The sequence below is a fragment of the Crocodylus porosus genome, unplaced genomic scaffold (genome assembly GCF_001723895.1).
Source record: "Crocodylus porosus isolate Cpor-Errol unplaced genomic scaffold, CroPor_comp1, whole genome shotgun sequence".
NCBI classification, from domain to species: Eukaryota; Metazoa; Chordata; order Crocodylia; family Crocodylidae; genus Crocodylus; species Crocodylus porosus.
Genome location: NW_017728931.1, coordinates 64208186 through 64220272, shown reverse-complemented (window position 1 = coordinate 64220272; position 12087 = coordinate 64208186). Strand labels below are relative to the sequence as shown.

At 37.4% G+C, this 12087-nt stretch overlaps 1 protein-coding gene across 1 annotated transcript; it reads right to left on the bottom strand.

Moving 5' to 3' along the window:
• Window positions 1–505: 505 nt before the first annotated feature.
• Window positions 506–10889, bottom strand: LUM (lumican). Its single transcript, XM_019545251.1, has 3 exons — window positions 10167–10889; window positions 6459–7351; window positions 506–909 (listed from the first exon to the last, which is right to left on the bottom strand). The coding sequence occupies exons 2-3, from the start codon at window positions 7330–7332 to the stop codon at window positions 755–757; spliced, it is 1029 nt and encodes a 342-aa protein (XP_019400796.1). The 5' UTR covers window positions 7333–7351; window positions 10167–10889; the 3' UTR covers window positions 506–754.
• Window positions 10890–12087: the final 1198 nt, after the last annotated feature.

The following is a 12087-nucleotide window of genomic DNA, read 5'->3' as shown; positions in this document are numbered from 1 at the left end:
TTGCCCTGGCTGGGTGTCTGCCATGCAGCCCAACATGGAGGCATTGGGGAGCCCCTGCCTTGGGGGGCTTCCCCCACCCTAGCTCTGGGTCCCCTAGCCTGTGTAGCCTTAGGTCGCTCAGGGGAATTTTTCCCCTCTGGAAGGGCAGAATGGCTTGCCTCAACCCCTGCAAGTCTCAGGCAATTTCAGGAAGCGGAGGTAAATTCTCCTGCTTCTCCCTAGCTGGTTTTGCTTTGGGTTCTGAGGGTCTGAGGTAAAACAAAGGCAGGGGAGCAGAGGAAATTCCCTCCGCTCCACCTTTCCCAATTGAAAACTGAATGTCAGTTCAGTTGGTTATCAGTTCAACCTACACAGCTTAAATGAAGCTGCCTAAGTTGAATGAATTTAGCCGCTTGTTTTTTGACTGTCTGTACTTAGCCCAGATGGTATGTGTGTGTACTTGTGTGTGTGTTGTTTGTGAGTACAGAAACTGTTACAACTGTGATATTTATTACTTTCAATTGAAAGCTAGATGGGGGTCTTTATTTTTGGCTGAATCAGGTCCTTCTCCTATTTCCTAACACAGACAACTGAAACTATTTGTAAAACTATGCACAAACATATTTTTTAGGATCACCATGTTCAAGCTAAATATTAACAAACAGAATAGATAATATGCAAATTGACACTTGGTATATCCTAATTTTAAAGAGCGAGTGTGATGTAAATCATATGATTATGGCCCTTAGAAAGAAATTAAAGGTTTTGAGGCCCATCACTCCAGTGAGATCTCTGTAGCTACACGGAGACAGTTGTACATTTCGTGTGGTAGGTCAGCTCGAGTGAGATTATTTCCATCCAAGCGCAAATGTGTTATCTTGGAATAGGTTTGAGGTCCGACAACTTTACAAAAACTGCTCAGTGGAAACTCTAGAACACAAATAGAAGAAGAAGCATGTCATTACTGCAAAAAATTATAATCACATACTTTTTAGCACATTAGTTTAAAATTATGATTAAGGTTAAAAAACCTTTTAATGGCTAATGTTCAAAAAAACTCAAGGCTTAATGTTTTTCAGGTGTTCAGCACCCACAAATGGCAGTGGCAACATGTGGGGGGTGCACATGCACCCCTGAGAGCACTGGTGCGCCCCTGTCAGCCAGCGTTCCCGAGCAGGTGCGAACGCTGGTGCTTCCCCTCAGAACGCTGGCTGGGGAGTGGACCAAGCGAAGCAGTCCTCCTGCAGCCAATCCCACTGACCCAGAAGTGCCGCTGCCAGTTGCAGATTGACAGGATCAGCTGCAGAGGGCCCGCCCCCCCGGCCTGTGGGTTTGGCAGTGGGGAGACTCTCCCACCCCCCAGTCACAGACTGTCTAGTCAGGGTAGCAAGTGCCACCCCCCTGACTCAGGAGGCATCAGTTGCCCATGGCAAATGGTGTCGGATAAAGTAACAGCTTCAAAATAAATGGCCAAATTTTCAAAAATTCTCAACATTAATGGGTGGAGGGGGGGGATGCAGAACAGCCTTTTTGGCAGACAAGGTTCTTTGGGTGAATCTGATATCTTTTATTAGACCAACTTAAAAGATATCAGATTCACCCAAAGAACCTTGTCTGCCTGTCCTTATACCAGCACATACTCCTAGTTCTATTTGGGAAATGTGGAGATGTAAAAAATGTACTAAATGGAAAGGCTATAAAGAGAGAGGAAATGTCCTTACAGGTTGTGAAAACAGATTAGGGGTATGCAGTATGCAGGGGATGCCATCCAATGGGAATCTGTCAGGTGCTGCATTTTTAGTATTTTGTTTGGTTTATTTCATCTAAAAGTAAAATTCATTTTTGTACTTAAAAAAAAAAAAAAAAAAATCCTGACCTAACCACTGAGTCTGTGGGATCTTTATTCACTTGTACTTCACTTCAAATGATATACCAAACACATGCTCTTTCAGCTTGAAATGGAAAGTGCCCTGTATTTTCTCAGCTGAAACAGGACAATCCAAACTATGAGGCAGATCCAGCAAGCTCCTCCCTTATGTAGGACCTTTGCTTATGAAACCTATGCAGTTCAGTGTGTGAGGGAAGGACTGGATGTTTAGAAATGTTCTTTTGGAAAGGGTAATTATCCCATGTCCAAGGAATCAAAGGCCAAGAAAGATCTTTTCAATCTGTTCTAGCCATGGAGCAGCTCCATGCATACTTTATATCTGGTGATTATTTGTCTTCTCATTAATCTGATTAGAACTGTGCCTGATTACTAGAGCTGGGTGCCAGGGATTGAATTGTCCCCTATCAATAGAAAACAAGGCCCTCAAGTTATTCATTAGCTTGACCTACTAAATATTCATGTCCACATTTCTAAAGACATGTTGAGAGTAAATTATAAAATTCATAGATAAACATATACTCAAATGCAAAGGCTAATCTATTCATTTTTTTGTTTTAAGAAAAAAGAATATGATGGTCAATGATTTTAAGGTCATATTTTCAAACAGTGAGTCATAAATTTGCAGTTGCCATTTTCAATGTGATTTTTTTTCAGTAAAATGTGCTCATGTTTACAAAATAAGCTTTACATATGCCAATTATATACATATCTAACTACCTGAATTACATATCTTAATCACTTGTCTACATTTAAATATTCTAATAACTACAAAATTATCTCAACAATGCAGTAGTTGGATCAAGGCCAGTTTCAAAGTTGTACCATGATTCAGTCCTCACAAATCAAATCCTTAGAGCAGTGGTTTTCAACCTGTGGTCCACAGACTATGTTGAGGTGGACCTTGAAAAATGACTATGAACAATCAAAAGTATGTGAAAACTCGCACTTATAATTCAAAGGGGTTTGCATCTCCAGTTAAAAGTTCCAGTTTCCATACCTTCATTCAAAATGTTTTGGGGTCCGCAAATGAAAACCACTGCTTTAGTGGCTTCTGTTAAAAAGAGTTGGCAATAGGGATTCTATTTCTGTCTCTTGGCCTGTTGCTTTTACATTTTTTTTTTTTATAAGAGATTGTATGGAGTACATATAATTGTCAATATATGGAAGAAATTATTTGTTTTCACTTTTCAGTAATGAATTGTCAAGACTATCTTATGAAAGCATTTGTGTCCTTCTTTATACCCCCCTGACATCATCAGATTTACTATAACGTACCTGACTTAGTAAGACCATCACATTACAAATATTCCTCCTATAATGTCTCACTGATGTTACAGGATCCACATGCGTGGAGATGAGGCTAGATTTTTGCCATTAGTATCAAGATGATCATTGCCAAGACAAAACATTCCTTAGCACTTAAGCCCCAGATAAAGACTATAAGTAAGTTTTGGTTAAAAATTCCCATTGATCTTGTTTTTCAGTGGGAGCTTTTAGTGTCAATTAACCAATTTTTTTCATAAGATGCTTGTCTTTTCTGAAGAAAAGTTTAATAATTGAAATATGAAATATTAGAAAGCCATTTTTGACTGATAACCAAAATATTCTCATTCAAATTGACAACATGGAAGCCTTAGTTCAGGTTCTTTCTGCTCCTGTCTATTACAACTCCCATGGTACAGGAATAGACTCCTACAGTAATCGTGTCCTCTCACGAGGTCACAAAAACCTTATTTTTTTGACCTGCTTTAGTTGAGATGCTAGGCAGGATTGTATGGACACCTTCCGTATGCCAAAGATGATGGCATTTGCTCTACTTTGTATAGGCTACTGGCCAAAGTCACTTGAAGCGTAGCTGGAAAAAACTAGGGATGGAGCATAGAAGGACATGAGCCTACCAAAAGAGAGTAGTTCCAGAATTCACTCAGCTGCAATATCAGCACAAAGGGGATTTAGCTATTAATGCAAACCACAAAATGGAGAAGGAGGTCTAGAGTCTTGGTATGATGTAGAGGTTGATTGCTCCTACCTTTTATAGTCCATTCACACTGAATTTGGTCACTAGAGTTTTTTACATTGGGAGTGTAAATCTAACATTTTATGTAAATCTAACATGTTATGCTTAGCAACCACAAAGTGAAATATGGAAAGGTCTGATTATGAGCAAAATTAAGGTCTCTCTGAAAGTCTTTGACTGTAATAAGGCCAAATAAGGCCAAAGTAACACAATTTCAAAGCATCATTTTCCCACTTGCTCAAGGATGTGGGGTTGTCATTTTAGCTCTACTTTACCATGCAATGAAGGGAAGCATATTTGGGGCCTGGTTTTATTCTACATGGAAGCAAATTTTCAAAAAGGGGACATTTAAATAAGGAAGATTCAATCTTTAACTACACTGTGAGAGGCTTGGAGAAAGCTAAGGTATAGTCATCCAGTTGTCTTGTTTTCACTCTGGACCCTGAACTGGCCCAAAGTGTATCAAAAGAAGTGCTCAAGTTATAAGGCCAGAATGGCCCTGTAGGCTGCATCCACATGTGGTGTGGACGTTTGGTTCCCCTGGAAGAACTAGCAGTGGTGCACAAATCTGGTTGGCAGGAGCCCAGCATTTTTTCATGCTAAGGGTTCCTCAGGTACTCCTCTGAGCAGCCTTGAGGTCATTTTCTGCAGCATAGCAATGTAAAGGACCATAGTATTGCCACAGGAAAGTCCTAGGGACGTTAATTCAGAGAATGTATTTTTTTTCTGGTCATATTTTAGGAATATTCCTTCAAATGGCTCTTTCCTACCAGCAGATTTTTCTTTGTCTGATCTCGAAGCCAAATTTATTATAATAACATTTATTAGAGATTATTATATGGTAGAAAAACTGGGAAATAATATAATAGTGTTTGGAAAATTCAGTGAACTGTTTCACTGCTAAGTTCCACTACTGACATTTTACTCTATCATATCCACCATTATGGCTTCATTGCAGAATCAAATGCAAGTAGATGGAATGGATGAACTCAGAGAAAACCCCCCATTCAGTACAAATATTATTAGATAAGAGCTAAGTATGACTCTGCTGGTGGGGAAAAATAAGAATAATGGATTTACATATAAAGAAATGAAGTTTTAAAAATATATATATGTATAGTCTGAAAGGATAGACCATCAATTTTGAAAGTCTTTTATAATCTAACAGTTTAGGGTTAGTCTGTCACTAGTCCTATGAAGTCAGGAAAGGTTCTCTTTCACAGTATTCCCATACAATGTGTTGTTTTGTGAGAAAAAAGCAGGTTTTCCATGGCCTAACCTAAAGTGTTGCTTACTCAACTCTCATTGGAATTCAGAAAGAGTGAAGAAATCACTGAAGCAATTGAAATAGTGAGTTTTCATCATTCCCCATAATCAGATAACTTAATTTAGGATATGTAAATATTGCTGTCCTAACTTTGGAAGGACTCTACTTCCCAAAACCCTTAGGACCCAAAACTCTTAGGACAAAATCAATAGACTGAGATGTGCAAGAGTTTTGCCATTCAGGTCTTGCTTGAATTGAGGTGCTTATCTGTAGACACTGGTCTCCAAAAAGCTTAGCCATAGTCCTTAATTAGAAATTCAACATAAATACAAAATGCCAAAATGGAGAGCTGGTTATAAAAATTTGATATACCTTATTGCTGCTTATTTCTTGTTATATAGAAACCGTTATTATTTAATGATCTTTAAATATTTCTTAAAGTGGGGAAAATGGTGAAAAATAAATGAGAACAAATTCAAAAATTATTCCCAGTTTTCTCTCCTCCCCTCGCCCCCAGTATGGTCCACCACTCTCAGCCACTGTCACTAGACCCACTAGCTGGAGGAAAATCACATATTCTGCTTTGGTAGAATTATTTCTGTCTATGGACCTTCATGAGTTTATTGTGCAAGGAATTTAATCAAGTGACTGTAGAAGTATCCTTCTCAAATCCTGTTTGAACGGAGAGTACCTAGCCACATAGTCAACTCTTGTGGGGGATGGGAATGAAAAAGAGGAAAGTACTAGATCACATCATCTCTGGGGGTTGGGTGTTGGGGACACAGGAATGAATAGAAAAAGTTACTTGACAGTGTTCTTTCATTATAACACTATTCTTAGTACCTTGATAGTTTTCCTGTTTTACCTACTATCTCTTTGAATGCTATAGATATTGAAGCTCAGCAACTTTATTCTTATAAATCCTAGGATCTTCATTGATTCAAGCATCTTGAATATCTCTAATATTGATTAAACATTTCCACTAGCCTAACTGGTACCAAAAACATAGCTCCATTGATTTTTTTTTTTTTTTAAATGATTTTAGAATTGTGCTGATTTACACTAGGTGAGGGTCTGTCTCTGTGTGTGTGTGTGTGTGTGTGTGTGTGTGTGTGTGTGTGTGTGTTGCTTGAACATTTCCTAAACATTTATTTGGGTAGTGGACAGAAAAGTGACAGTGCTCTAAAAATTATGTATAGTTTGTGTTCAGTCCAGGTCCACTGGTGCTACTACTTTAAACACCTTAATCCATTAACAGTATCTTGGTTGCATTAGTTGTTGCATCCAAATAATCAAACACGACTTACTGTTAATTTTGTTGACTTGGAGGTAGAAGTTTTCAAGGTTTTCACTGACAGTTGGAATACTCTTCAGTTGGTTAAAGGAGAGATCCAATTCAACTAGTGAGGAGATATTGAAAACATTGCCTGGTATTCCAGAATCCTCCAACTTATTGTGAGACAAACGTAAATACTGCAGGACTTTAAAACCCTGGAAGAACTCATCGGGAATGTTGCTGATCTTGTTGTTGTCGAAATACAGCATGAGTAAGGAGTGAGGCAGCCCTGTTGGTAGCTTTGTAAGTTGATTGAAGCTCAGGTCTAGATACAGAAGAGAATTCAGGCCTCTAAAAGCCCCAGAAAGGACATCTCCTTTTAGCTGGTTGTTCTGTAGGTGAATGACAGTCAGGTTCACCAGACCTTCTAGTACATTGGGGCTGACTTTTGTGATCTTGTTGTGACTTAGCTGCAGTTCATCGAGGGTTTTGGGAAGTGGTCCAACAGCTTCAGTCAAGTTGTTATAATTTATATGCAGTTTCTTTAAATTCTTCAGTTTAGCAAAGACTTTTCCCTTAATTTTTGAGTTTTCCAAATGGTTATGATCTAGGATCAGCCACTGTAGGTCAGTTACATTCTCAAATGCATTTTCTTCAATGCCCTCAATCATATTGTTTCGGATATATAGGTATTTTATACCAGAGGGTACAATTGGAAATTTTTTTAGTTTAAGATTATCACAGTACATTGCAGTTGGATAGTTTATAGGACAGTCACATTCTGGGGCACAGAGTGATGAAGATGGCACATAGCGTTCATAACCATAGTCTTCTGGATTATAGTCATATTGACAGAAAATTCCACTGATCAATACCAGAAAGAAAGGCAGGGAGTTTAGATGCATCTTTGCCTTGTGTCCTGTCCTGTATAATGGAGAAAAGAAGTTGTAATTCCTCTGGCATTTTTTTTATTTTACAATCTAAAGACTATGAATAAAGAAGACTGAAAGGACAGACTGGGTTCACTGAGGTTCTTAGCTAATAAAAATATAAATAAATTAGGATTTGTTATAGTGAACTTTGAATTCTTCTCACATTTCTAAAATGATATTGCATAGCATTGGCAATGCACAATACTACTGTTACCAGGCTCTTATTTAATTACCCACCTTTTTAATTACATTAGTTAGGAAATGTATATATAGAGGGGAAAAAAGTGTCCTTTTGGGCCTTTCAAGAAACTGACACTAAAAATGTATGTTATCTATCTACTTTGAATATACATACTGAGTGAAGTGAGCATTCATTTACATTATCGTCCAACAGTTTCATTTTTCATATGTAGATGCTAAATATACTGTGAAACCCCTTTTTAAAGCAAGGAGCCAATCAACAACTCACCTCAAATGGGTGGTCATTCTCATTTCAAAAAGAAAAAATTGTTTCATTACATTGGGGGATACATTGATGTGGTCTGAAATCACAGGAAATTACTTAACATCAGTGTTTTTATTATAATTTCTAAATTGCTTAGCTTTTCATTTGTCCTTTCACATTACACTACCAGAAACCAGTTTACACAGAGATGCTGTAAATCAGTCTAGCACTAGTAAAGTTATCCTGAATTACATCAGCTAAAGACATGGGTCCACATGTTTTTAGCTGATGTTCAGAATGAAGTACATGAAAAGCAACAAAAATAGTTTCATGCAAATTAATACTTAAAGTGTCTTTTTTTATTCCCAGGTACTTTCTGAATGTATCTATGTGTAGCTTGGTATACATAGACCACTAGACCTTGATCTAAGATCTATACAACACTCCACTAGAATCAAGTTATTCCTATTGTTTGTATTATTTAATTCTAATGATTTGTTCAGAAGTATAAATAATACCGAGAAGCCCTGCAGTGTTCTCTAGTCTCAGTGAGACTGCACATATGCCCAACTCTGTTTCCTTGCTATTTTTGGCTTAGTAAATAACCCTTGAACTAAAGCACCTCCAGGTAGGGCATAGTGATCTATCATCCAATGTAACAGCTTTAAGGCGTTGTTACAAACACTCTCAGGGCAATTACACGCCCATGTAATTTAGCATTGTAAGCATTTGAATAAGGAGGTATATTAAATATATTTAATCAAGGATTATCGTGTCAATATTGCCTAATTCTAGAAACTACTGGTTAGATTTATCATTTGGCCAAGTTTTAACATAGGTGGTATGAATGTAGTTGCCTTTGTCTGTTAGCAAATTTTGTATGAGAACACATCAGCTGAATCACAACATGGCCCATGTCCACAGCTTCTCTAAGTTTGGATGTCTTTACAAAATCAGGAGATTTGCACTTCTTTACTTCAGCTCAAAATATGGTCCAGTGTGTGGTAAAGCAACATTAAGAATGGAAATCTTACTGTTTTGCTGAAAACATGGAAAGTTAGCATTATGGCCAAGAGTCTGGACTGGCACTCTTCAGCCTTATAATCTTTAATGTATTTGCATTGTTTTTGGCATAAGTAAAGGCCTATTAATTGAGGAGAACAGATGGTCTATCTTAACTTCAAATTCCTTTTGTGGTTTTAATTAATACTTTCAAATGGTTCTTTACTTCATTCTGGATTTCATATACAGGCCACTTCTTTTAATGGCATTAAATATCTGAAATATTCAGTGAGAGACTGGAATAGATTAATATTACAAATATGGTATTAAAATATCTGGCATATCATTAAGCAGTGAAGCTGTGTGTAATTGTATATGTGTGTTGGTATATGTAATTCTTACTAAAACTATCAAAATAAATAGGTAAAACTGTTAATTAGTTTTATTACTGAATTCTTAATAAGTATGTATAAAACGTTTCACTATTAAAGTGTAAAAAAGAGAGATCATATATGTGCTAAAATGTTAACTTGAAAAATGATAAATATAATTATAATGTCAGAGGATGTTCTTAAATATTTGTCCTACAGCAAAAATACTTTTGAACAAAGTATTTGATTGTTGTATTTGTCATTTTAAAATACCTGTGAAAACTTCTTTGAGGTTGAATAGAAGACATGGGAGATGCTAAATTGCATCATTGCAAACCTCATAGAATACTCTCTAGACTGGCAAAGACCATAAAAGACACAGTGAAAATACTCTTTAAAATACTAGACTGCACCAATTATATAAGCACTGTAAAAATAATTAATAATCTTCAATATTTAAATGCATATTATGATTCTGCAATATCAGTTTTCCTTTTTTCTGGCTATGTTGAAAAAGGATTTTTTTTTAAAGTTATAATTAGATATTTTAAAGTTTTCAAAATGATAAATGAATTAAAATTCCAGATGAGCTAGAATTTCTCTTTTCTCAGCTGCCTAATTCTTAAATGTTCATGTACTTCATTCTTCAGTAAAACAAAACAGTAATGACTTACAACATGAAGAAGATGGATAAGGTATTGTTGCTAGCAGATTCCTGAATGAGTAAGAGTAGGAGTTTTTAATTTTCCTTGCACTGTATGGTAGATTTCCCTCTTTGAAAAAAACAATACATGCGACAAAAAAGTGCAACACCAACTCACAAAAGTGAGGTTACTTTAAGAAAACTGTGAAAGCAAATCGCACTAAACAACTGCTGATTTGTGTTCAATTTACAAATTGGCAAAGTTGTCCTGACATGTTTTCATGTTCTCATTATAGCTACATTCAAATAGCAGAGCAATACGGTTAAAACATGAAACAGCACTTACCTTACAGCCTTGAAGCTGCTTTCTTTAATTCCCAGAGCAGATGCAATAAGGGAATCTGTATCGACCAATATATGCTGTAAATAGTGTCAGGAGGTAACTGGCTGCCAGAACCTCTGTAATACAAAAGCTAAAAAAACCCAAGGAAAAAAAACAGAAAAAAACCCCTAGTCACGCTGTTCACTGAAGCTGCTATGTCATCATGGTGATCTTGTGGTGTGGCATGTACAACTGCTGCTCTCTAATGAAGTGCAGGTGGATACTGTATTCTGTAGAAGGACAACCCTTCTGTAATCCCTATGGAATAGGAGAAAGATAAGTATTTCACAGACCTGAGAAGTTCAGTCTATTCGCCATAGACTTACAGGAGGAATGTAATATTGTATAGAAAAAAACATTTAAAATAATATACAAATTACAGACAGAACTTTTCTCTTTTTCAGCCTCTTTTATACCACTAGACATGATTTTAAAAAATAGCCCTCAAACCTCAATGTAGTTATTTTGACTAAGCCAAATGACTCATTCATTTTGTCTTGTTTTTCTTTCCCCCAGACTATTCCCACAATAATTTAATGAATCTTAACTGAGGTTAAGATCCTAAGATAGGAACATTGGACTGGCAAGGACCTTTTGGACAATCAAGTCCAGTCCCCAGTAGAACCCAAATTGCATTAAGACTTTCTTTGTTCTGTAAACCTTTTTCTTCAAACCATTATAAGGGAATGTTGACTCTAGTGATTCTTTCTAACTGTTCAGTAAATACCAAGTCTGGAAGCTTGTTCTCTGATCTCATGTATGTATGTTTCTGAATTAAAACAGCCCAGGAAAACTTTCCTGCAGTTAGTTATAAATTCACTTGAGTCATTTTTTTCATCTTTTAGTTCTTAAAGCACTTTTCTACTCTTCAGAATCTGGAACTACTCAGCTCTGTGTTGTCTGTTCCCTATTTCATGGATATAGTTCAAGAATGCATCCTAAACTTGGATGGAAACATTGTTTTATCTGGACAATGCCAAAAAAATGCAATAAAAACATAAAATTATTAGCAGAATCATAATTGTTTGTTTCCCTAAGATTCATCCATACTCATAAATTGTGTCTCTATTGCCTTATGAAATGAAAACTCTCTCTCAGACAGGGTGTGTCTACTTGAACTATTTAATGCATAGTAGATATTGCACGTCTACACATGCACCCCTATGAGGCTGGAGTAAACTAATTTACTCTGCAGCAGGGTAGTACTTCTTATATACAAATATTATCATGCTGCAGAGTCTTTTACTCTGAAGCAGCACACATCGCTGCTGCCCTGGCCAGCTGGGGCATGAAGGTACTTCATTGTGAAGGGCTACCTGCTGGCTAGCACCACACGGAAGCACTCTCTTGCCCCAGCCAGCACCTCTGCAGTATGCTGAGCCAGGGGGAGCAACTTCAGGCTGGCAGGCTGACCTCCCCAGGACTTTTGGCAGCCGGGGCTGCTTCAACCTGGCTCGACGTGCCGCCGTCCCAGGTGTGCATGCAGGCACAGTACCCAGGAGCAATGAACTCCGGAGCAATAAGCAGTAAGCTCTGGAGTTTATTCATGTACATTAATTGCATGTGTAGACACACACACTGAGATACAAAAGAGAAAGCATATACAAGGTACTTTGAGAATATCTGTAACTGCAGGCTGCATGGTGTCTGGGATGAAGCAGTACATACACTTGAATTTTAACCCAGGTAAGATGACAAGTTTTGTTTGGTTTTATTTATTAGTACTTTTTTTCAGAACTTCCATCTCCCATTCATGTGTCAAGCCTAATGTTCAGTCCTGACTTGGCCTGCAGGAAAGGTCATGTGCTACAGGGTGGGGTTAGGCCTGGAGATGCGTAGGGCCTGTAGCCACTACTCCCCTCCTCCATAGGAGGGAGACTGCAAG